General features: G+C 36.7%; 1 protein-coding gene and 2 long non-coding RNA genes across 3 annotated transcripts; all 3 read left to right on the top strand.

Annotated features, from left to right (window-relative positions):
• Positions 1-62: 62 nt before the first annotated feature.
• On the top strand, positions 63-12,794 carry LOC142553808 (uncharacterized). The gene is made up of 3 exons (XR_012822005.1): positions 63-160; positions 12,082-12,186; positions 12,634-12,794. It is a non-coding gene; the product is annotated as an uncharacterized LOC142553808 (long non-coding RNA).
• On the top strand, positions 9,316-11,801 carry LOC142553809 (uncharacterized). Its single transcript, XR_012822006.1, has 2 exons — positions 9,316-9,443; positions 9,892-11,801. It is a non-coding gene; the product is annotated as an uncharacterized LOC142553809 (long non-coding RNA).
• Positions 12,795-25,071: 12,277 nt separating the features above from the next.
• Positions 25,072-26,975, top strand: LOC142554825 (protein NODULATION SIGNALING PATHWAY 2-like). Its single transcript, XM_075665499.1, has one exon. It carries the CDS (start codon positions 25,539-25,541, stop codon positions 26,973-26,975), a length of 1,437 nt encoding a protein of 478 aa, XP_075521614.1. The 5' UTR covers positions 25,072-25,538.
• The last annotated feature ends 811 nt before the right edge of the window (positions 26,976-27,786 follow it).

The following is a 27,786-nucleotide window of genomic DNA, read 5'->3' as shown; positions in this document are numbered from 1 at the left end:
AGCTCGAGCTCGGCTCGATTGTAAACAAACCAAGCTCAAACATTCCAGATTTCGGCTTCGCTTGACTCGATTACATCCCTAGATTCTGGGCATTGCCGCAGCGCACTTCTGACGTGGGTGTCTATTTGGTCTTGAAAAACCTCTCCATAAACCTGGAACGGTAAGCAACTTACTTCACTCGTTTTTTTCACTCTTTTTGTAGTATTTAATTTAATTCATATTTTTATGTTTGTTTCTCTTTGGGGTTTGCCCAAATCTTTACTTTTTTTGTTTATTTTGTTATCATACTGTTTTAATGGAATATAATTGTATGGTGTCATGGATTAATTGGATTCGTACACCAGATTGGATTCTTGCTAAAAATTTCGAGATGAAAGTAACTCAAACTAGCCATGTGACTTTTGCTTTGGGAGTGACCATTTTTTGTAGCTTTCAAGTTATTTTCTTTGGTGTTGTTTCAAAGAGTCCAGGTCTAATTGTTGTGACTCAATTATAGTTAATCGTGATCCAAAAAACTTTCAATAATTCCTTCTTCTCGGCCTCACTTTATTCTTGATTTCCTGAATTTTAGTTAAACCCTTTTTCTTGTTAGTTCTGTCCTTTCAATGGATGGGCTGCTGTTATTTTTTAATCTGTCATTTTTTTATTTTATGGAAAAATTATATTTTATTACGCTTACTCTGTTGATTTTTTTACTAGTTGAAAAGGTGGATTTATTTTATTTCTGGAATTTTTTGTGTGTTTTGTTTTAACGTGTAAATGCAACCGCAGTTCGACTTGGAAGGTAGCAAGAGATAAAACTCTGCCTAGTTTAGATTCAGATTCTAGATACAGTTAGTTTTGGCCATTAATTTGGTATTGGCTCGGTTTTGTATGAGTTTAATATCTGAAGACTTTATTCGTTTTAGTATCATTCTATCATATGCACCAATTATTGTACAAATGTTTTTCATCATCATTTTATGGTGTTACACTACTTTAGTTCAAATAAGCTCAAGTTAAGGTTCGAATAGTTCGAATGGAACTCGAATTTTAGCCATTTCGAGCCATAGTTCTATTATGCTCGAATCGAACTTGAGATAAAATGAACATCACATATTTTTCAAGCTCAAACTGGAATATTCAAATTTTATGCTATTCGTCTCGATATTGTTTGTTTACTCCCCCTACTTTGTGGTCGCCCTCTTCATTTCGTTGATGTTTAGTCTTGTGGTTTTAATTTTGTTGAACAAATTAAGAAATCCATGAAGAAAATAGCGGTTGTTTTGCAGGTGAAATGAAAGTTGTTGAGGATCGGGTTGAGTTTAGAAGGGGGGGTTGAATAAACTCAACGGCAAACTTAACCGATTTTTCGGAATGATGTGCTAGAGTCATGTTAAAGATACTAGCAGATTCTTGTTCAAGTATAAAGACCAGCAGATCACAAGATAATGTGCGAAAACGATCTGTTGGTTAGTAGGTGAAAAATAGTGAAACAGAAAAACAGTAGATGGCACAAGGTTTGTTTCTGGAAGTTCGAAGATGAATCTTCTACGTCTCTCATTCTTCTGTTCCAGAAGGTATCACTAAAAGACTTTGGTGAATACAGCACAACAATTGTACACACCCACTTCAATAGGACTTGCCCTTCGCCTATTGAAACTCTTAGCTTTACAACTCAACTTCTTGAATGATCTTAAATTCTGGAAAAGACTCTTTTCCAGTTACAAATTCTTCTATCAATGAAATAATGAAGTGAATAGCTTGAGAAGATATAACGAAAATAGCTAGCACAATATAATCTCAATGATCAAGAGTATGCAATGAAGCGTGTGCTGCTTTTTCAGTGTTGAGCTTTTGGGATGACTGAAAGTTCTAGCGATGCTCAAATGATATTCTTTGATTTAGATTCGTTCCACTTCTCTCTTTTTTTTAAAAAAAAAAGTGCTTCGTCTCCATATATATAGACTTTATCCAACGTTAAAATCGGAACGGCTCTTTTTGACTTTTCAGTGGTTTAGCTTTATTGCCGAAAATGGACCCTGCAGAATACATTAAAAGTAATCAGTCGCAGTTCATATCAAAAATGGTATACCGTCTTAAATGTTCTTGTATAGCATTTAATGGTATTTAATGAAGCAATAAATGCTGGTATCACGTTAATAGATCAACGGTAATATTTAGAGACTTTGAGATACGCAAGATTCTGTTAGTGTATATTTCGAATTTTTTATCCTTCTAGTTCTGATTTTAGCTAAGAAATAGTACTTGACAAGTGCTGCTACTGGTCTTTAGCTCGATACAAGTGCTTCTGTTTTTCTGCTATTTTACATCTACTGGTTTTGTACTAAGCCAGCATCTACTGGTTTTTACTAGCATCTCCACTTTTACTAGCATCTTCACAACAAATTTAAGTCTAACAATTTCCCCCTTTGTGGTGATGTCAAAACCTAGATGTTCCTTAGACGTTAAGATGAATAGATAAAACAGATTACGAAGCAGATAAAAACAGTTATTATCCAGAAAAATCACGTAAAGCACAAATTAGTTAAGACAAGAAAATAAAACTAATTTGTTCCAATATCTCTGAAAGTAGCTTCATCTGGATTTTGATCCCTTCCAGAAGAATGTGGTCTGCTGCTACTCGCTCCAGTTCTATCTCCAGTTCTATCTTCTTCCCCCTTTTTGGCATCATCGGCAATGACCCTAGCAATTAAGTCATCCATTCGCCCAGATAAGTTGTGAATGCCATTAGTCAACATCTCCAGATATGGAGCCTGATTAGAAACTCGATCATTTAGAGCGGTGAGAGATTGAGATTGAGAATCGATCTTGGCATCCATTAGGTCCATGGTGGTAGAGATTGAGCGAAAAAGACCATCATGCTCGGTGAGCCGGGTAAGTATGTCAGATTGAGCAATCATGAGCTGACTGGAACTTCTGGATATAGCTTGTCGAAAAACAATGGTTTCAGCATTCATTTTATGCACAGATTCCGCCGTTTTATGTATTTCCTTGGACATACGGTCTCGGAAAAACTGAGCACCACTGATTTCTACGGCATTCTCACGAGATAGCCGCTTGACTATATCAGAAAGATTCTGTAGCTCCTTTTGTAGATTATCAATCTGAAACTCTAAATCAAATGGTTCCACAACTGGTGAAGGGGTTTTTGCAAGCAATCGTTGCTTAATGTCTTCCATTCTGGCGATGCGCTCAGGAGACTGCAGAGAAGGAATAATAAGAGCAGTAGATTGTGCAACTTCTGCTTGAGTGATAACAGCTGGTTCTGGTTCAGCAGAAGGTCCTTCTGAAGCAGTAGATTGACCTGTTGGCCCTTCGTCTGGTTGCTGCAAAACAGCAGCAGGTACAGATACAGCTTGTGGCTCAACAACAGAGGGTGAAGTATGCAACAAAGTTGCCATTTCAGCTTGATGAGCTTCTGAAAAATGCTCAAGCTCTGGAAGAGATGAAGAAGCAGTAGCCGTAACAGTAGCAGTGGCAGTAGCAGTTGCAGATTCTGGGATGGATTGGACTGGAGGATGATCAACAGAAGGTAGAAGTAACGATCATTGTGTCATCCTGTGCTGCTTGAGTCTGCACAATCAATTCGATCACCTTATCAACCGATGCCAGATCATGAACATAAATCAGAGAGGATGATTGAATAGGAACTTCTTGAGGTGCAGGAGTACTAGAGACCTTGACTTCAGAAGAAGCTTTGGCCGGTTCCTCAACTGACTGAGTCTTCAAAATGGTGGGGACAGTGGTGACACTGAATTTTGGAGGCTGAGAAAAAGCCTTTTCCTTATCAGCAATTTGTTCAGAAAGAATTGTCAGCTGCTCCGACAAAATTTGAATGACATTCTGGTCATGAAAAGCAGTAGGACTTGCAGAGTCAAAATTTGACTTTAAGGTTTTCAGAACAATGTTCATCTTCTGCATTTTGAATTTTTCCAGAATGTAATTGCGACGATTTATAGCTTCTATCACATTTCGTGTCCCGGCAGCATCAAAAACTTTTTTCTCATTTTCTACTGTTTGAGCATAAACACCAGTAGTTTTCAAAAATGTGATTGGGTGGTATACTCGTACCTTAAGCCAATCGTCAAAAAATTTCATATCTTCTCTAGTTGAGATCTCAACTTCTTCCAGATGTAGATTTATTGCTGTTTGAATGGTTGATGTTGCCACCGGTGACTGAGACAACTCAGTAATCTTTTCTTTCCCTTTTTCAGAAGCAGCAGGGACTACTGGTTTAAAAGCAGAAGAACCAGTAGCAGATTCTCTAATGACCACACCAGAAGTTGGTATGAAACTTGGAGCAGTTGAAGGCCCTGATTCAACGGCTTTAGCTTTGGTGGATGGGACAACTGGTGGAAAAACTTGTCGAAGAGGAACATTCTCTAATTCAGCAAGAGCTGCTGTTTTCTTGATGCGGATGGTGGTGCGAGGCTTCTTCTTAGCTGGGGTGGGAGGCAGTGAAGCTTGCTGAGTGGGTGCTGCTGATTCTCCAGATTCCGTTTTGTCAGAATCAGACAAGACCACAACTCTTTTTCGTTTAATTTTCTTCTGCCCCTCAATTTGAGATTCTCCAATCTCCTTCTTAATGGCCACAAATTCACCAACTGTTGGCTTTGGCCTTAAGGCAAGCACATTATCAGCATAAGTCATGGTGACCGAAGAGCCATCCTCTTCTGTTGTGCCAGGAAAGCCATCATCTTTCAACATCTTACTGATTTTCACAGCAAATCCAGTACTTTTCCTGAGAATCATATCCTTCATAATGCGAAACAGAAAACGTCCCCAATCCACTTTCTTTTCTGATGTGATGGCCACCATCACTTGAACATTTTCTTTTGTTAGTTTGTCAAAGGTTCCAGCCTTAACTAACAAGGCTTTTGCTACTATATCAGCGAGTACCTGATACTCAATTTTCAGTAGCTTCTTGAAGCAGGAAGGTGAGAGCTCTTCACCAGTAGCTGAAAAGATGGTTAAAGCAGTAGACATTTCTTCCTTTGCGATATCCGAAAGCTCGGAAAGGCCAGAAATCGGTAGGAAGAAAGTGGAACCCAGAAGTGCAGCATCAATAGAGATCGATGCATCTCCCTGTGTAAAGGTAATCTTGCCTTCCACAACTTCTGCTTTGGCATAGAAATCCAGAAGAACAGACTTGTAGATAACAGCAGGCGATTCCAAGAATATTCGAAGCCCAGACTTTTCCAATGATTTGAACATCTTGACAAGATTCTCATCCTTAATAGTGAGAACAGAAGCAAAATTCACATGATAAGCATTCAACGTATATGCTGCGGCCATTTCTAAGTTTGAAAGAGAATAGAAGTATGTTAGCAGTAGATGCGAAAAAGCAGTAGAGACAAGGAAATAATCTGAGTTCGTAAAGCGTAGTAAAAAAAATGAACGATTAAAGCAAAATATACAGCCGTCAGTGAACATAGGGACACGTGTCGATGTGTTAGAAGAGAGAGAGGCAAAAGTGTCAGTTACTCTACTCATTTTAAAATATTTTAAAAATTGGCGGGCTGTCCGAGGCGGTTGCTAAATAAACAGAAGCTGATTTGTCATTTTATGATAATATCTACTGGAAGTGGATAAGATGTTGAAACAAATGCAGCACTTCAACAACTTCTGGTAGGTATACTGTTTTATCGAAAAGACAAATCCGTCGACTAAGTTCTGCTTTTTGAGATTGTTGATAGACTTGAAATTCAGATGATTCAATCTCTTGTGCCACAGCCAGTGTCTATCACTTAGAGATGCAACTAAACATGTAGGAGCAATGATATGATCTATGTTCCATGAAATTTTATAGGTGTTGCCTTTTCTAACTCCGGTTAGAACAGTAAAGTCATCAGCATTTTTGACTGTGCAAATGTGCTTCTGGAATGCTACTGAAAAACCACTATCACATAATTGACTAATACTGATCAAGTTATAACAAAGATTTTCAACTAAGAGCACATCCTTAATAGTGATGTTACCATGAATAATCTTACCCTTACCCACGGTTATACCTTTTGAGTTGTCCCCAAAGGTTATTTCTGGACCAGCACAACTCACTATTTTTGATAGTAGACTTTTCTGTCCAGTCATATGTCTGGAACATCCACTGTCCAAATACCATGTTGAGCTACTGATCTTGGTTTTCTTTACCTGTACCTGCAAACACAAATTTTATTATCTGGTATCCAATCTATTTGGGTCCAAGCCTTATTAGTCCCTTTGGAACCCACATTTGTACAATTCTTGTACTTCGGGTATCCATGGAGGTGTGTGCAACGAAGGGTCTGTTATTTCTCACATTATGCATCTTAAAAAGTTGTTCTTCCCTTCTGTTTCTATTGTCTAGCCTGTATCTCTTCTGAACAGGTCTAGAATTGTAGTACTGGTAGTTTTTAACCTTCATAGGAGGTTGTCTTCCTGAGTTGAACCTCTACTGGATCCAGAACTCTGGTCAACTCTTTCCTTAGGTTTAACATAACCCAGACCATAATGCATCATGTTGTTCATGTGATTTACATTCCTCTCAATTGAAGCAGTAGGTACTTCTGGTTTCTGTACCACACTGGATTTCACAAAGTGAATGTACTTTCCTTTGCACATATCCAGTTTTGGCTTAGTATTCGTTTCAGAAGTGCCTTCATTATTACAAAATTCGAGACCACTCCTGTCTCCAGATTGTTTTTGTAATTCTTGCATCTTTTCCAGTGAAATAGAGGACTTGTTCCAAGCATTCACCAGTAGCGATAGCTTCTGATTTTCCGAAAGCATCGTTTGGTAATCTGCTATTACTCTTTCATTCTCAGTTTTTAATTTACTCATCTCAACTTGTAGATCATTACAGCTGTTTACTTGCAAGCAAGTTAACTTACTGTTCTGATCTCTTAAGTTCTGATTTTCAATTTTAACTTCCTCGAATGATTGAGAAAGTCTAGAATACTCTTCTACCATGTCGTGTAATGCTTTGACTAAATCATTGCGTGTAAATTCATCAGAATCAAAGTCAAATACCTCTCCGGATGTCGAGGTTGACTCAGTATTTGCCATCAGACATTTGATCTCATCTTCATCACTTTCACTCGAATGGCTTTCAGAACCAGAAGATTCAGAACTTGAGTCTGTCCATTTGGACTTACTTTCTTCTGCAACCATTGCCTTCCTGTCTCTTCTGATCTTTTTATCATTGCGTTTGACACCCTTCTTCCTCTGGTCATTCTTCTTTGGTTTTGGACAATCAGCAATGAAGTGTCCAACTTTTCCACAGTTAAAGCATGCCATATCACTAGGTGATGATTCCTTTTTGAAATTGCGGTTGGGACTTTGAAATGTTCTATGATTCTTTCTCATGAATTTGGAAAACTTCTTAACAAATAATGACATTGCGTCATTGCTTATCTGTTCAGCACTTCTCTCAGAATTGTTCTCTAAAGCAGTAGCAGAAGATGAGCTTGGAGCAACTGTAGTAGTAGAGTTAACAATAGCTGCTAGAGCTTTGGTTGGTGGATTTGCTAAGGGCTCTTCTCCACTTCGAACTTCAAGTTCAAACTCATATGCCTTTAAATCCGAGAACAATTCGTGTAGTTCTAACTTGTTGAGATCCTTGGAAGCTCTCATTGCCATTGTTTTGACGTCCCATTCTCTGGGTAGGCCTATCATTATCTTTAATGCAATTTCTCTATTGCCAAAGTCTTTCCCAAGAGCTGAGAGTTCATTGACGAGGCTGCTGAATCGTTCATCAAATTCATTCATAGTTTTCTCCAGCCCTCATCTTCATATTATCAAACTTCTGCATGGCTACAGACAGTTTGTTTTCCTTTGTTTCTTCGTTTCCTTCACAGATCTGAATTAATTTTTCCCAGATTTCCTTGGCAGTATGGCACATCTTGATTTTGTTGAAGGTATTTTTGTCGAGTGTCTTGTATAAAATGTCCTTCGCAACGTTGTCAAGATTGGCTTCCTTCTTGTCCTCACTTGTCCATTCATATCTTGGTTTTTCAAGCATCTGAGGTGCACCTTCGGTGATAGCAATAGCTGGATTTGGCTTTAAGATCTTTAATGGACCATCAGTGATGACATACCACATGTCATCATCTTGAACCGCAAGATGAGCGTGCATTCTGATTTTCCAATCATCGAAATCTTCTTTTGAGAACATTGGAACATTGCTGAAATGAGCCATGTCTATTAAATATTTTTCAGAACAAGAATAACTCTGCTCTGATACCACTTGTTGAGGATCGGGTTGAGTTTAGAAGGGGAGGTTGAATAAACTCAACGGAAAACTTAACCGATTTTTCGGAATGTTGTGCTAGAGTCCTGTTAAAGATACTAGCAGATTCTTGTTCAAGTATAAAGACCAGCAGATCACAAGATAATGTGCGAAAACGATCTGTTGGTTAGTAGGTGAAAAATAGTGGAACAAAAAAACAGTAGATGGCACAAGGTTTGTTTCTGGAAGTTCGAAGATGAATCTTCTACGTCTCCCCTTCTTCTGTTTCCAGAAGGTATCACTAAAAGACTTTGGTGAATACAACACAACAATTGTACACAGCCACTACAATAGTACTTGCCCTTCGCCTATTGAAACTCTTATCTTTACAACTCAACTTCTTGAATGATCTTAAATTCTGGAAAAGACTCTTTTCCAGTTACAAATTCTTCTATCAATGAAATAATGAAGTGAATAGCTTGAGAAGATATAACGAAAATAGCTAGCACAATATAATCTCAATGATCAAGAGTATGCAATGAAGCGTGTGCTGCTTTTTCAGTGTTGAGCTTTTGGGATGACTGAAAGTTCTAGCGATGCTCAAATGATATTCTTTGATTTAGATTCGTTCCACTTCTCTCTTTTTTTTAAAAAAAAAAAGTGCTTCGTCTCCATATATATAGACTTTATCCAACGTTAAAATCTGAACGGCTCTTTTTGACTTTTCAGTGGTTCAGCTTTATTGCCGAAAATGGACCCTGCAGAATACATTAAAAGTAATCAGTCGCAGTTCATACCAAAAATGGTATACCGTCTTAAATGTTCTTGTATAGCATTTAATGGCATTTAATGAAGCAATATATGCTGGTATCACGTAAAAAGATCAACGGTAATATTTAGAGACTTTGAGATACGCAAGATTCTGTTAGTGTAGATTTCGAATTTTTTATCCTTCTAGTTCTGGTTTTAGCTAAGAAACAGTACTTGACAAGTGCTGCTACTGGTCTTTAGCTCGATACAAGTGCTTCTGTTTTTCTGCTATTTTACATCTACTGGTTTGTACTAAGCCAGCATCTACTATTTTTTACTAGCATCTCCACTTTTACTAGCATCTCCACAACAAATTTAAGTCTAACAAAAGTGATTCGAAGGTTGTTTTCTGTTAACGGCGATTTGTCTAGTCTATTTCAGAGGTCGCTTGTGATTCGGAATTTTTCAACAAGTCCAATTTCTGGTAGTAATTTCTTCCGTCATCGTGCCTTTTATATTTTGTACATATTAACGGGTGGAAGCTGTCTCGTAAAAAGTAATGGTGTTATTCGGATATGCTTGAGGATTATTTTTGGCGTTTGCTAGGAATATGCTCATCTCTTATCCCAATCTTTTGCTAAAAAAAACAAGAAGAAGTTAGCAAGTATTAGCAATAGATGAGATTCCTTTGTCATGTTCTAGTGACACTTCACTTAATGTGTGAACAGCCTGTTTTCAGGACATAGTTTATCAAATATTCCAGTTATTTCGTTCTTTGGAATTAAGCTTATGTTTCATGATCTGCTACGCAGCTGAATATGTTTTCTCTGAGTTAAATCTGGGTTTTGATGATTGATTGCTAGATTATTTGATGTAATCTTTTACTGAAAGTAGTTCTAAGATTTGAACAATTTCACTTTCTGCTGATGTAGATGAAAATTATAACTTTGGCTCGTCCGAGTCTCTTGATTTCGAGCAATTCATTGGTCAGAAGAATGGTCCTCATATGAACTCGTTTTATCGAAAACTTGACAAAGCTGAGAAATCTTATGACCACTATGGAGTTGGATCTAACTTGAATGGGGGAGCCAGATCCGGTCACTTGGATGGTCTAAATGATGGTTTCAGTACATTGAATGATGGGATGAGCCATAAATTAAAGCAAGCAACCGCCTATTTCGAGCATGACCCTGTTGAAGTAAATCAAGAGAATTATGCCTTTAGACCAGATGTTAATTTATTGAGCGGGATGACGTATGATACTAAGGTGTGAACTATACAGTAACATTTCCAACTTCTTGGAATAAGATTTTTAATATTGTTTTTGTTGGAGAGTCCACTCTGGACAACATTATTATCTGTTAGTATTGTGATATTTTGCCTATACTTCATTTGTTTTATAGTTGAATAGTATTTTGTTTGCACTTAATGTGTTTTGCAGTTGAATAGTTACTCAAAGACCTACAACGAGGAGAGTTTGTCAGCATTCCTTCTTCAATGAGAAAAACTAGATGATGCCCTTTCGTCTAGAGAAACTTGTCGATGATTTGAATTCTAGTACTTTTTTATTGTCATGTTAGCATGAGTACGACAAATATCCATTTTATTGGAGATGTTCATAATTGAATTAAAAAATGTTGTGTTTCAATGTTGGACTCTTGGAGTGATGAATTAACACAAGTCTATAGCTTTCAGGTCGAATCACTTGTCTTGTTTCGACATCGATTTACTACACATTATTTTCCTCATTCTCCATTATTGAACCTCTTTTACTGAGGATGATGAACTTGTGAGGCACCATTAGCCCCTTCCTCATTGTTGTAGCATTCTTATAGAAGTGTGATTGTCTGTTTTCATCAATTTCTGGAACCAGACTTGTATTTTTTTCGATTTGGAGGCTATTATTGGTGGAAGCATGTTGTTCTACTATCTAATTTTAGCTGACTTTTTTATGTCTCACGATCTTCACTACATGCTCAGAAGATTCAGTTTCCTGTCTGTATTATGCTATAGTGACTTCTATTGCTAAAAAATACTGCTGTAAATGAATTTATTGTAACACGATTTTCTGCAAATTAACCTCGATGGTATTGGATTCTGCATTTGATATGGCTACCGCCCGTTTTAGGTTGCCAAGCGCTTGGAGAAGTTCAAGCATGGAGCTATCAACCTTGGACAAGGCTTTCCCAATTTCGATGGTCCAAAGTTCGTAAAAGAAGCAGCTATTCAAGCCATTAGGAATGTTAAAAATCAGTATGCTCGTGGATATGGAGTTCCTGATCTAAATTCAGCTGTGGCCGAGCGTTTCAAGAAAGAGTCCACGTCTAATTGTTGTGACTCAATCATAGTTAATCATGATCCAAAAACTTTCAATAATTCCTTCTTCTCGGCCTCACTTTATTCTTGATTTCCTGAATTTTAGTTAAAGCCTTTTTCTTGTTAGTTCTGTCCTTTCAATGGATGGGTTGCTGTTATTTTTTAATCTGTCATTTTTCTATTTTATGGAAAAATTATATTTTACTACGCTTACTCTGTTGATTTTTGTACTAGTTGAAAAGGTGGATTTATTTTATTTCTGGAATTTTTTGTGTGTTTTGTTTTAACGTGTAAATGCAACCGCAGTTCGACTTGGAAGGTAGCAAGAGATAAAACTCTGCCTAGTTTAGATTCAGATTCTAGATACAGTTAGTTTTGGCCATTAATTTGGTATTGGCTCGGTTTTGTATGAGTTTAATATCTGAAGACTTTATTCGCTTTAGTATCATTCTATCATATGCACCAATTGTTGTACAAATGTTTTTCATCATCATTTTATGGTGTTACACTACTTTAGTTCAAATAAGCTCAAGTTAAGGTTCGAATAGTTCGAATCGAATTCGAATTTTAGCCATTTCGAGCCATAGTTCTATTATGCTCGAATCGATCTTGAGATAAAATGAACATCACATATTTTTCAAGCTCAAACTGGAATATTCAAATTTTATACTATTCGTCTCGATATTGTTTGTTTACTCCCCCTACTTTGTGGTCGCCCTCTTCATTTCGTTGATGTTTAGTCTTGTGGTTTTAATTTTGTTGAACAAATTAAGAAATCCATGAAGAAAATAGCGGTTGTTTTGCAGGTGAAATGAAAGTGATTCGAAGGTTGTTTTCTGTTAACGGCGATTTGTCTGGTCTATTTCAGAGGTCGCTTGTGATTCGGAATTTTTCAACAAGTCCAATTTCTGGTAGTAATTTCTTCCGTCATCGTGCCTTTTATATTTTGTACATATTAACGGGTGGAAGCTGTCTCGTAAAAAGTAATGGTGTTATTCGGATATGCTTGAGGATTATTTTTGGCGTTTGCTAGGAATATGCTCATCTCTTATCCAATCTTTCGCTAAAAAAAACAAGAAGAAGTTATCAAGTATTAGCAATAGATGAGATTCCTTTGTCATGTTCTAGTGACACTTCACTTAATGTGTGAACAGCCTGTTTTCAGGACATAGTTTATCAAATATTCCAGTTATTTCGTTCTTTGGAATTAAGCTTATGTTTCATGATCTGCTACGCAGCTGAATATGTTTTCTCTGAGTTAAATCTGGGTTTTGATGTTTGATTGCTAGATTATTTGATGTAATCTTTTACTGAAAGTAGTTCTAAGATTTGAACAATTTCACTTTCTGCTGATGTAGATGAAAATTATAACTTTGGCTCGTCCGAGTCTCTTGATTTCGAGCAATTCATTGGTCAGAAGAATGGTCCTCATATGAACTCGTTTTATCGAAAACTTGACAAAGCTGAGAAATCTTATGACCACTATGGAGTTGGATCTAACTTCAATGGGGGAGCCAGATGTGGGGACCCGGGCTCTAACTCAATTCTTTTCGGGATTAATCGGATCCTTGTTCAAAAATACGGGTTCAAAATTTTGCTCTGAACATTAAATCAAATGTTTACAACTCAAGCATAATATAATTCTATATTCATTTCCTTACAACAAACATAATATACATGCCTCTTTTTATTCATATTCTACAAACCAGTATTTAAGTACAGTACATGTCAAAATTACAACTACTAGTTCCTCTGCTACGCCCGTGATCACCACGCTATGTCCATCTCTCATCTCTGTCGCGACCCTGATCCTGCCCCACCTGTTGTTATGCACACATACAGACATAACAACAGTCGGAAACTCCGGTGAGAACAAATCCCAGTATAAAACATGTATACATGCTGATACATAATCATAAATCATGAATCAAAGCAATAATAATGGGCTCCATAGTCTATGAAACCAATCTATATAAACATACAATTCAAATCAAATCATGTCTTGATTCAACTCGACTCTACTCTAGGGATCCCGGTGTGAATAAGACGTCACTGTCTGTCACCTACCCTCCCAATCGGGGTAACTGTACGTCTTATTCCTAGACTTCGGTCATGTCTGTATCGAATGTCTACAATCGGATTGAATCTGATCCGAAGCGTCGATACCACCGAACGTCTAGTTTAGCAAATTATTGGAATGTTGAGTTTAACTGAGTGCAAAAAGTTATGGTGGGATACTTTGCAGTTTTCGATTTGGGGAACGGGTAGTGATTGGGAAATTGTGATATGGGGCTTTTAGTTGGAATTGGGAAGTCTCGTGATTATCATGAAAGTCTGTTAATAGTTTTCAGCATCACGCCAAAAGGGGAAAAGGGGAAGAAAAGACCTACAACGAGGAGAGTTTGTCAGCATTCCTTCTTCAATGAGAAAAACTAGATGATGCCCTTTCGTCTAGAGAAACTTGTCGATGATTTGAATTCTAGTACTTTTTTATTGTCATGTTAGCATGAGTACGACAAATATCCATTTTATTGGAGATGTTCATAATTGAATTAAAAAATGTTGTGTTTCAATTTTGGACTCTTGGAGTGATGAATTAACACAAGTCTATAGCTTTCAGGTCGAATCACTTGTCTTGTTTCGACATCGATTTACTACACATTATTTTCCTCATTCTCCATTATTGAACCTCTTTTACTGAGGATGATGAACTTGTGAGGCACCATTAGCCCCTTCCTCATTGTTGTAGCATTCTTATAGAAGTGTGATTGTCTGTTTTCATCAATTTCTGGAACCAGACTTGTATTTTTTTCGATTTGGAGGCTATTATTGGTGGAAGCATGTTGTTCTACTATCTAATTTTAGCTGACTTTTTTATGTCTCACGATCTTCACTACATGCTCAGAAGATTCAGTTTCCTGTCTTTATTATGCTATAGTGACTTCTATTGCTACGAAATACTGCTGTAAATGAATTTATTGTAACACAATTTTCTGCAAATTAACCTCGATGGTATTGGATTCTGCATTTGATATGGCTACCACCCGTTTTAGGTTGCCAAGCATTTGGAGAAGTTCAAGACCACAATTTTTACACAAATGAGCAGTCTTGCCATCATGCATGGAGCTATCAACCTTGGACAAGGCTTTCCCAATTTCGATGGTCCAGAGTTCGTAAAAGAAGCAGCTATTCAAGCCATTAGGGATGGTAAAAATCAGTATGCTCGTGGATATGGAGTTCCTGATCTAAATTCAGCTGTGGCCGAGCGTTTCAAGAAAGAGTCCACGTCTAATTGTTGTGACTCAATTATAGGTAATCATGATCCAAAAACTTTCAATAATTCCTTCTTCTCGGCCTCACTTTATTCTTGATTTCCTGAATTTTAGTTAAAGCCTTTTTCTTGTTAGTTCTGTCCTTTCAATGGACGGGTTGCTGTTATTTTTTAATCTGTCATTTTTTTATTTTATGGAAAAATTATATTTTACTACGCTTACTCTGTTGATTTTTGTACTAGTTGAAAATGTGGATTTATTTTATTTCTGGAATTTTTTGTGTGTTTTGTTTTAACGTGTAAATGCAACCGCAGTTCGACTTGGAAGGTAGCAAGAGATAAAACTCTGGCTGCCAACTATGTGGACACTGGACTTGGGTATGAAAAGTGATCAAGTATAAAACAAATATACAGACCTTCCGGGTACTTTTTCTTCCACATCACGTGTTACATTCAGAGACGGAGCCAAGGAGGGCGAGTGGATGCGACCGCCCCTTCAATTTTTTTATTTCATTGATTAGTGTTAGGATCGATTCGGGGGGGCAATCGTTGAGCTACAATAGTTCGGTTTTTGAAATATTGAACACCGATGAATTAAATCAAATTTGATATGAAATCAAGCGGAAAACACTCGAAATAATCCTTCGTAGAAACCGATTAAACATTTTGTAAAGCATTTAAAATAAATGCAAGTTGAATGAGTAAAAATATTTTAGTTGAAGCATTTTATCAAACACTTGTATGCAATATTTTGGTACTTGAAGAACACATAAAAATGCTTCAACAATGCATCTTTAAAACTATGAAAATGATAAGTAAATGCGATAAACAAATAGACACGAATTTGTTTATGGATGTTCGGAGATTAACAACTCCTACGTCACCTCTTCTTCCCCTTGGAAGGATCCTTTAGAAGACTTTGATTTATACAACTACTTGTACAAACCCATTCAGCTAGGACTTACTCACTGCCTAAACTGAACTCCTAGCACTCAAGATTGTAGGCAGCACCTCACAATCAGCATATTGTTTAATGTCTCATATGCAAAGACTACATACACAAGTTTATTGTCTTTGTGCAAGACTCACTCAACTAATCTTTGAAGTTCAACTCTCTTGTATATGTGTGAGTGATTGTGTGTGAGAAATTTATCATTTACAGTGTACATCTCAAGTATCCTCACACAAGGGCTTGTGCTCTCAACTAGCAGATTTCTTCATGTTAAGTGCCCATGCTTTGAATTCACTTCCAAAGCTCTTGTTTGATCTTCAAGATGTTGTATTTATAAGCCCCAACAATGATATATACGTTAGACACAAGAATCTGACCGTTTGAAAAGTTTATGTACTGTTTCTGGAATTGCAACGGTCAAATTCAGCTTGCTGGGCATTTTTCCCGACTGATCAACTGGTCAACTCTGGTCAACTCAGCTGGTCATTCAGTTCAATTGTTCAGCAGCTGATTCAGTTCAGTTCAGTTCAGTTGGTCAGCTGCTGGTTCGGTTCAATTTCAGCTGGTTCAGTTGATCAACAACTGGTCTGGTTCAGTTGGTCTTCAGCTGGTCTTCAGTTCAACTGGTTTGGTTCAGTTCAGTTTCAGCTGGTGTGCTGAAATCAGCCTAGCTGATTTCAGTTTGTGCACAACCAGTAGCTTCATCATCATTTATCAGCATATTAAGATTCGATTCAAACTTTGACTTCTGCAGATGATTTGTAGATCTTTGTCTTATCTTTCCAACGCATACTGAATCGCTTCATTTCGATAATCGAGCTGAGAGATATGACCAAAATACCGCAGCTGCTCAAACCCAACTGATTGCTGTTTTTGTGTGATCAGTTCGGTAGTTGAGCGATCAGTTAGACCATGATAACATCCGATTTTGCTCAACTGACGTGAAATACGACTTGTTCCAAATTGAGTTTTCTGACTAAAACGGTTGGCGGATTGTCATTTCGATCAGCTAGCTGGGAGATATAATCAAAACACCGAAGCTCGCTAGAAATTCAGTTTGTGCAGAATTTAGTTTCAGCTTGCTTCTTGTGTTTGCAACTTCACACTTGAGTAAATATGTTAGAAACACAATAACAAGTTTTATTAGCATCAAAACCAAGATTGTGAACTTGAAAAGTTCTAACAATTAGTAGTCTAAAATTAATTATATTTTTCATCTTCTCTCGTAATATTTTTTTTTTTTGCCCCTATAAAATTTTTAGATTACGTTCAAGCTGAGAAAGATCAATTTTGCTATAACATACATAAGAAAAAACAACTCCATCCTAAAAAAAATACATAATGATGATATCCGGGTGAATCGGGTCTAGTTAGGTAGGCAATTCACCGAATATGAGATAGATTTAGGAAATTTGAGTGTGGAAATGGCCTCTACAACACCTGGGAACAAGAAAGAACTCGTGAATGGGCGCCGGAGGGGTGTTCGACGTAGCCACTCTGATGCTTAAGTCAGCAGGTTGAAGATGATATATGTGAAGATATATGTGTGTTTGAGAATTGAAAGTTTCAGAATCAGTAAATGAAAGGGGTACCTGCTATTTATAAGAAGAAATACCATCATTATCTAGTAATTAGTGCCACCTGCTAATTATAGCAAGTCTGCTGCTCATATTGTCTGATGACTTCTTTGATACGCCAAAACCCAAGTTGTTCTGACAGATAAGATAACCCATACTGACTATACTCGAGTGCGCTTCAATTTCCGAGGTAACCCGGATAGTAAGTTATCGGGGACAGGCATGAGGAACCGGGCTCTTTATTGCCCGAGAGGCAAATAGATGTCCGGGTGATGTGCTCGACTACCCAGGATCCTGATTGCCCGGGAAGAAAACTAAATGCTCGTCTTGTGAGAATACCCGGTATGCTTAATATGTTTTGGACTATCCAGTTAACATCCCGGGTCTTAGATGACCCGGATCCTTATGGGGATATCACCGAATGCAATATCGGGTTCCAAGAGAAGCCGAATTTGTACATGATTTGATTGAAAATGTTGCTTCAACAAGGAAAGAATAGCCAAATGAGATTTAAAGTAGCAGTTGGTACAAATATTGTTGCTGCTCATATATATATATATATATATATAATGATTTAGTCTACATTAGTTGTAAGGAGGTGACACGCCTCATTGGAACATAGCGATGGCTTAGCTCCAAAACTAAATTTTCCATTGTGGTCCTAATTCTATTGATCACAATTAGCATGGCCAATTAATTATTTATTCTGGAAAATGATTATTTTTTCAGAGATTAATTAATTAAAACAATCAAACGCCTAGGCTATATCTCTGATCAAAATTTTGAATCCCATATTTTGTCTTAAATTAATTAATCAATGTATAAATAAATTAATTTTATATAATCGTCGTTTAGGACTTTAAATAATTGTTACATTTGAAATGAGTCCGTTGAAAAAAACAAGGCCACTAAGAGTTCCCAATATAAACTTTTATCACTCTTATTAATTTTTTGATATAATTGTACCCGATTAAAGCTCTTTCCATTTTATTTATATAATTCCATAACATAGATATTCATTTTCTTTTATTTACCTTTTTCTCGATTTGATATTACTAAGAAGTTTTTATAGTAAATGCTAATTTTTATATGAATATTAATACCCCCAGATATCCCGGGGTGTGCCCGGGTCACGGGTAACCCGAGACCATAGATGACGTTCGCATAAGAGTCCGGGTCACGGACGACCCGAGATATTGAATGGATAGCTCATATCAGGGTCAATCTGCAGGATGGATTCTTTAGAAGTCGGGCAGATGAATGCCCGAGACATATTCTTCCCGGGCAACCAGATGCCCGGGCTCTCGAGCCATCTCCCGGGAACTTTCTACCCGGGCCACCTCGATTTGAGTACCGCACTCAAGTGTACTAGCAGAATAGGATATGGGCGGCTGTCCCATCTCTGACACAGATCCAAGTGGTTGACAGAATCAGACAAGGAGGATTGGACTAGTGTGTGATTTGACATGTCAGGATATAGGGTATGATTAGCTGTCCTACTATAGTTAGTAGGTAGCACGCAGTTCGAGGTCATCATTACTTCCTCTACTATAAATATCAGGTTCTCTCTTTACATTTACATTCATTCATTCACACCAATATCACAGCCATCACTAGGTTACATTGGTCTTTTGCTGAATCAGTCAGTGACTTAAGCATCGGAGTGGCCACGCCAGACACCCCTCCGGCGCCCATTCACGTGGTTACCTTCTTGAGTGCAGGTCTTCCTATCTATCCGAAGAAAGAAGCTTCTGGTTCAGACGTCTACATTGCTCTCATTTTCCTTCATCATTTTGATAGCAGATCCGGTGGAGCTCCGACCCGGCTCACCCATTTCACCCAGATCGCATCAAATATGATTGTTTTTTTTTTAATAATAGCATACTATGTACCAAAACAAATAAAATCTATATATAGATAACATATTTTTCTAGATTGCCGATAATTCTTTGACATATATTAGTGATTATCAATGATGTTGCTGAAAATCGGGATGGTAGCTGGGAGGTAGGATCTTCGTTTAGGGAGCTCGGATCAGACCTTTGAAATATAGCTGGGAGGTCGGATCTTCACTTGGGAGCTCGGATCGGACCCTCGAAATCTGGAAGCACAAACAAGACTGTTAAAAGAGGGCCGGAAGGTTGTTCCGACGTAGCCCCTCCGACGCTCAAGTCAGAGAATAGAAAAACTGAGAGAAAGTAACGTGTGTGCTGAGAGAATATGAATATATGAATGCGTAAATAATGGATGAAACCTGGTATTTATAGGAGGATGATAGAGTCTTGATTTGATATATTTAGATCCTCAGAATCTTGTGTGAGATTTGGTTAGATTTTGTACAAGATTTGATTAGATCTTATCGAGCTTTACCTTTCTGGGTTTTATTTATGTGGGCTATCCGTTGTTTTCTGGATAAAAGTCTTCATAGGCCTGAGCTCGTCTGAAAACTGGACACTTTTGGGAGCTCGGCAGAGGCATTACCAATTGTGCCCATAACATTATCTTGGAGGTCGGCTCGGCTCCTTGTTGGTAGGTCGGCTGGGAGGTCGGCTGATATGGCCTCCCTATTTGACTAGTTTGTGGATTCGGGAGGTCGGCTGGGATGACCTCCTGAGTTTCTCTAAGACCTGGGTCGTCGACATGGGCTATCGAGAGTGGGCCGAACCCATCTCCGATCCGGGGGTATCAGATAATAATATAATAAGTATTTATGGTCTATATATATATATATATATATATATATATTTGAAATAATAATAATACCGTGATAAACTTAAAGTGTCTGAATAATAATACACAACTTTGTTTGGGAGTAATAGTTGTTTGTTTGGGAAAACGTTTTTTATACACGACGTTTAAACTGTTATAGTACCGTTTGGTTCATGGTATAGGATATATAGTATGAAGATAAGTAATATTTTGTAATAATAAAATAAATAGAAAATGATAGTTAATATAGTGTTTGATTTGATTGATTTAATTGATTAAATTTGAGATAATATGATATTACTATTTCGTCCTTTTTAAAATATTAATAATATTATTTATTAAGGGTAATATCATATTTTTATATTATTGATTTGATTGATGTGAGATAAATAATTACGAATTTGATTGATTTGAGATAAATAATTAATAATTTGATTGACCGAGATAAATAATACTTGGTACAAAACAAGTGATATGATAAAACTATTTATATTAGTACTTACCAGTACTTGAACCAAACGGTATCTATATGAATTAAAATATTTAATTTTAAATTAACTATTATTTATAAAAAATTATTTTTTCATGCAAACTTGTAATAACACCGATGAGGTCACGAACATAGAAATAATAATATAAGACAGCAGTACATTTGTATCTGTACTAACTGACGTGCCAGTTGATTGCTCCCTTTACATTAAATAATTTATTATTTATTTCAATTGCTTCGACGGCGCCCACTGGACTACCTCACTTTTAACCCCACAAATATATTCAAAATTCTACATGTTTTCTACGTCATTATTTCAAAATTATTATTAACTATTAAAAAAACTGTATATTTAATATATAAACTTTGTTTTTCTCAAATATTAAGAAAAGTATTATAAATTTTCTATTTAATTCATTTTTCAAGATTTAATTAATAATGATATATTAGTGAAAACAAGAAAATAATGTTAATATATGTAAAAACTGAATTATATATTCGGAAAAATTACAAAGAAAAAGAAGACATATATTTGGCACGGATGAAGTAGTATTAGGCAAGTTAATTATATTTCGATCAGCCTGCTTGGGTAACTTATTTAAGAGTGAGTATCATGTGAGACCGTCCTCACGGATCTTAATCTGTGAAACGGGTCAACCCTACCCATATTTACAATAAAAAGTAATACTCTTAGCATAAAAAGTGATATTTTTTCATGGATAACCCAAATAAAATATCTGTCTCACAAATACGATCCGTGAGACCGTATCATACAAATTTTTGCCCTTATTTAATTAGCTATTTGATTTCGGGAGTCAAAAGTTTATACCTAAATCTGGAATTTTTTTAAAAAAATAACGTATTATACCAAGTAATTTAATTATTAAGCTGCTGGCCATGTGTTGTAATAGGGTAAAAATCTTATGGTTGACTACTTATTAATTATCGTGCATGCATGATGTCAATTAATAAACGATTAAAAATATATGGATTTTTTTGAAAAAAATGAATATATATATATATATGTATGTATATTATTAATCATTGCACATGATTTTCACATTCTCATCTAATTTAGTTATTTGATGAAATAATTTTTTTTAAAAAAAACTCATTTGAGATAAAATACGGAGAAGTTGGAGAAAAAATGAGAAGAAGATGAAGAGAAGTACGCAGATTACTAATAAACTCACATCATTAAAGTTGCATAACAAATTATGAAAAATGATAAAACTAGATATAAATTTTGGTGTCACATTAACACATCAAAAGAGTTAAATATAAGGTGTTCATCTATTGTATAATAGTAAAGATAGTAAATACTAAATATTAACTTTAATTAAGGGTAAAAAAATTAGAGAAATTTTTCTCAAATGTAAATGGTTATGTACTCGATAATTTTTAAATTTTTTTTTGGAATTGTGTGTTAGTTAATTTTCATTCGAGAAAGATATTTGAACCCAAGGAATGTAAAAACGTTTTTTTGTAGATCAGATGGTACAAACACTATTTTTTCATGAGTGACCACAAAGACAAGTTTAGGTCTGAGAATTTAAAGCCGTTTACCCTATATTTAACCAAATTGAATTGATGATTGATTGAATGATACCAAATACAAAACTTGAAGTGGACCGGACCTACCTCTTTTCGCGATAGAAACATGTTTGACCGATCTCGGAATCTTTGAAACCTATCAATAATTTCTCCAATCAACTTCATTTTGACCAGTCACATTTCCCTTTCAGTTTGTATAATCACAATATATGAGATACCATTTCCCTTTTTTTCCCTCAAAATTTTCTTATTGGTTGTCCAAAGGCATTTCCTTCATTGGGACCCAAGATGTCATTTTTCTTATGGAACCCAATATGTGATTGGATTAATTGCCACAGATGGGAGGATTTACTTCAAATTAAATTGTGAAAATATGGAGTAATTATATGAATTTGGATTTGGTGTTGTGTACAACGCCATCGTTGGATCAAGTAGATCTCATATTTTTCATTATATAGAACCAAATTTAATTATATGTACACGAGTAAGGAAATCATACATACACAACACAACATCGTCCATGTCTTGGTTGGCAATGACTCGAGCAATGCGCATATGACAAATCCGTTTGAGGGAAAATCCGATGTTGGCCTGAACCATTGCCCATGTTTCACCACATAGGTCTGGTCAGTCTCACGTCGCAACAAATCCATTTTACCATTTGATGGATAGTAGACTCCACATATTAGACATGGGACTCAGAGAAGTACCATCACACGCGTTTATGCTAATTCTAGAATTTTGTATAGACATGAATCTGGATATACATATGGATATACATGCGTATTCTTAGATTACAGGTGGTGGACGCTAGTCGAGCCGGAGCCGGAATAGCCGGCATGGCTGATGCTATACAAATAGCCAGTGACATTGCCACATTAATACTAATAAAATATTTAATTAGACTAGTCAAAATATGTATACAAAATTGTTGTAGTAACTAGTTCGTTAAGGACACTAGGTTGGTTGATCAAATATATTATTAAGTAACAAAGCCTAGTTTTCACTTTGATGATTACTATTAACTGATCGGATCCTAGTCATTTTTACATATTTAACTTTGTCTTTTCAACTGCTTGTGTAATGTTGGCGTTTCATGTTTTAGAAGGTATTTAGTCTCTCTGTTTTCTTTTTTGTTTTGTAATTTACGTTGTGACTTTGCATTTGTTGGATGAATCAACGATGTTACCACAGCTGGTCGGAATGTAAAGAACTAGAGGACACAAATCTTTTTGTTGACTAGGCACTTATGCAGACAATCAAATGGGATAATATTAAACGGCTTAATAGTAAAATAAATCTATCAAAATGTGAATAATATTGAAATTATTTAGATACATTGATAATTGTTTTATTACATTAATAGAGGTCACATATATATTTTTTTTAACATGAATTCGAACTAACGGTTATTTCTTATCGGAAGATTCACCTTCTTGATATGAGTAGTACATATCAAATCTTTAAAGCACTCCTCAACTACACAGTCCCATACCTGAACAGTTTTGGAATCTCTTTCCTTCCGGTGTGATATCGGTTCATAATGTTCCCTTCGTCTAGAAGTCTGTCAGGAGCCGCTCATTGTCCGTGCAACCTCATGACACTGGCGATCACCCCCCGCCCTCTTCGAGCTCAAGCCTCACCATGTATACTTGTATATATAATGAAAATTGTATTACCATGTCATAATCAATATATGAGCACATAGTAGTGTAAGTAAACGAGATTCTCTTAAGTTGTTTAAAGATTATGTATGAATCAAAACAAAGTATTGCAGGTTGGTGAGCAGAATTTTATGGGAAAATGCAAAATTAAATAAAATTTTAATAGAGTCACCAATTAGAATGAGCATCAAGTTAGAGAATATCCAAAGATAATCTATGGCGCCTTAACCTCCAACCAACACTTCCCTATTTTAGAATTCACACACTTGTTAATTAATTTAGCTGCTGAATATTATACAAATCATTATAAATTATTTATATCCTCAGATGGGACTATAGTTTCTTTCTCTATTATTATTAAATTAAAGCTAGACTGACATTATTGGATTAACCCATGATTAGACACAAATTATTATTTAAATCAAAGTACAAATCCGACCTCTTTATATCACTACAAAAAAACGGATCAAATAGCGACGGTTTCAGTCAATCCGTCTCTATATTTGCGACGGTTTTTTTACAACCGTCGCTATGTAGCGACGGTTAAACAAAAAACCGCCGCTAAATAAAATAAGCGACGGTTTAATAATACCCGTCGCTATTTTAGCAACGGTATATAGTTTACCGTTGCTATTTTAGCGACGGTTCCTAATAAACTGTCGCTACTATGGCGACGGTTAAACAAACCGTCGCAATTTATTTCGACAATTTTAAATACCACCGTCACTATAAAAAACAAGCAAAGGTTTAACCATAACCGTTTATGCGCGAGGAGGGTCGCGCATATGCGCGAGACGTGTTGCACAAAGATGAAGCCATTTGCCCATACATGCAAGATATATATAATTGTATTCATTTCTTTAGCTTTGGAAGTGAAAAGAACGAGAGAATCTTAAGGAAAGCTTCAGGTTTCTTCAAATCAGAGATTTGTGATTTACGCAAAATCCGTTTGTTCAGCATGTTAGTTTGGTAAGCAAATAAGATCTTTATTCAAAAACAGAGGTTGTAAATCATCCTCCCGATGCTTAGAACTGTTACAATTGGATCTTTTTGGTCCAATACCAGTCATAACTTTAGGGGGAATGAAATACATCGCTCTTTTAGAGACAGTTTAACCTCACCCGTCGCTATTATCGCGACAGTTTAACATAAACGATCGCTAATATTGCGACGGTTTAACCGATAATCAAAATAAGCGACGGTGTTCTAAAAACCGTCGCTTGTTTAGCAACGGTTTTTAGTCAACCGTCGCTATTGTAGCCATTTTTTTTTTGGACAACTGTCTCTAATATAAGCGACGGTATTATAACCCGTCGCAATATAAGGCGACGGTTATTTCTAAACCGTTTCCAATCTAATCGGCGACGGTTAAACAAAAACCGTCGCCGATCTAATTCGGCAACGGTTAGATATAAAATGTCACCGATCTAGAGTTGATGAATATGCCGTCGCTATTAGCGACAGTTCAAGATCTAACCGTCGCCCATAGCGACGGTTTACCCGTAGCCCGTCGCTATAATTCTATATATACCGAGGTTCGCGAACATTTTTCTTAATCGATTTTCGCCTATCTCTGGTAGTAACGAATCTCTATAAATTTTTCGAAGTTTCGGTTTTTAATTTTGTACTAACTATTTTTTATTTATTTTGTAGATTTGCTACTCGGTGTGATTTCGCAGCGTTACGTGGAATTGCATGTCATCGCGCAACATTAGGTTTTAAAGCTTTTTTTTTTTACAGAAAATTTAGTACATGATTTATGATTTTAATTTTTGCGTAGTAGTTTGTTTATCTGTGTAAATTTAATACATTAATTTTTGCGTAAATTTAATATCTTCGCGCATATCAGGTTCGATTTTCATGAAACACCGTCGCTATATTAAGCGACGTTTTTTGTTTTACCGTCGCTTATTATAGCGACGGTTTTTGTAAAAAACCGTCGGTTAATATAGCGACGGTGTACATATAACCGTCGCTTATAATAGCGACGGTCTTGTTCAATAAAACCGTCGCTATAATAAGCGACGGTTTGTAAACCGTTGTTTTATGAATGCGACGGTAACTTTTGTTACGGACGTCCAAACCGTCGTTAATGAGGGTTGCGATTGGAACGGCTGGTCACCGGTGATCGACTGGGAGGAATTTTCCGGCGGACAAGATGACTTCCACAACCTCATTGACTCCATAATGGATGATCAAAATATTGTGATATGTCAATCAAATAGTCCTGACTTAAATGAAGAGTATTATAATAATTTGTCATCCCCGGAGTGCCACACCCTGATGAGCACTGATGTTGAATCCGGCGGTGGCGCCACGGAGGATTGTAAGGGGCTGAGGCTCGTCCATCTCCTCATGGCGGCAGCTGAGGCTCTGGCGGGGGTTAACAAATGCCGCGAGTTGGCTAGGGTGATATTGGTTCGGCTCAAGGAGTTGCTGTCATCAAATGTTGGCACCAATATGGAGAGGCTGGCATCCTATTTCACCGATGCCTTACAAGGTTTGATCGACGGTGGGAAGTGCTGCGGCGGACACCCATACAAGGAGGAGCACCGCCAGACAGATGTTTTGGTGGCGTTTCAGTTGTTGCAAAACATGTCTACTTATGTGAAATTCGGACATTTCACTGCAAATCAGGCTATTTTGGAAGCTGTGACTCACGATAGAAGGATTCATATTGTTGACTATGATATAATGGAAGGTATCCAATGGGCCTCACTGATGCAGTCCTTGGTGTCTAGAAAAGATGGGACACCGCCTCCACATCTTCGGATCACGGCCCTATCGAGGGGAGGAGGGGGGCGGCGTTCGTTAGGCACCGTCCAAGACACCGGCCGACGCCTAACATCCTTTGCAGCGTCCATAGGTCAACCATTCTCATTCCACCAATGTAGGCTGGATGCGACTGAGACATTCAAACCATCCTCCTTAAAATTGGTACGGGGAGAAGCCCTTATAATAAATTGCATGTTACACCTACCACATTTTAATTATCGATCCCCCGATTCAATCGCATCATTCTTATCTGGGTCCAAGACCCTAAACCCACGACTAATAACCTTGGTCGAGGAAGAAATGGGGCCCACAGGAGACGAAGGGTTCGTAGTCCGGTTCATGGACTCAGTGCAACAGTACTCAGCCATGTGTGACTCACTGGAGGCCGGGTTTCCGATGCAGAGCCGGTCACGTGCGTTAGTGGAGAGGGTTTTCTTAGGGCCCCAGATAGCCGGGTCATTGGATCGTATTTATCGTGCCCATGGGGATGTACACGAGTGTTCGTGGGGGAAGTGGTTGGCCGGGACCGGTTCATACCCGATGGACATTAGTTTTTCGAATTATTGTCAAGCTAAGTTGTTGATAGGATTGTACAATGATGGGTATAGGGTGGAGGAATTGGCAACCAATAAACTTGTTCTAGGATGGAAGTCACGACGCCTACTTTCGGCTTCTATTTGGTGTTCTCATGAAGATTACGATATGTAATTTGTAATCTTGTGTTTTGTTTATCCATTTCTCCCACTTCTTCTTTCTGTCTTGGTTGATTTTTACTTTCAATCCGTACACATTTGTTGCGTTGCTACAAGCCTTGTACTAGGTTTGTTTCAAAGCAAGTCTTTTGATCTTATTGTCCTTTTTATGTTTCAAACATGGGGATTGAGCAAACTTTTGAATAGTAGATCTCTTGTGAGACGAGTTAATCGTGTTCATATTTATAATAATAAACAATATATTTAGTATAAAAAGTAATAATATTTCATATGTAACTCATATAAAAGATCTATATCACAAAATTGATTCGTGAGATCGGCTCACAAAAGTTTTTATGACTGTTGAAATATCCCTCTCTTACGCGTTGATAACATAACTAAAACATTTTTTTGAGGAGGGTATCAGTATAACATGGGAAGATTCCTGGAATGTACCCATCATAAAACATAAATGCCCCAAATTTGATGACATTAGGCATCCAAATTAAAACATAAAAATTGCACATTAAATACTAAAGATACTCCCCAGACTTCATACAAGTTAAAATATTCGTCGCAGTTTTCTTTTCAATTTATTATATATTTTTATTAGGGAAATAAAAAATTAATAATCTGTCCAAAGCACTTCCAATCATCTTGTCACTCAATTATTTATGATAAACCCTCTCTAAATTCAGTGTACAATTAATTTTTTTTAAAAAAAAACCTTCTTCTATTCTTGATTTTGTATTATAACAAACCTTTAACTGCTAATTATTCGTTCAATATTTTTTGGATACAAATATTGTTTTACTTATTTTCTATAT

This window comes from Primulina tabacum, chromosome 8 (genome assembly GCF_025594145.1).
Source record: "Primulina tabacum isolate GXHZ01 chromosome 8, ASM2559414v2, whole genome shotgun sequence".
NCBI classification, from domain to species: domain Eukaryota; kingdom Viridiplantae; phylum Streptophyta; class Magnoliopsida; order Lamiales; family Gesneriaceae; genus Primulina; species Primulina tabacum.
This window is presented reverse-complemented; position numbering and strand designations above follow the sequence as displayed.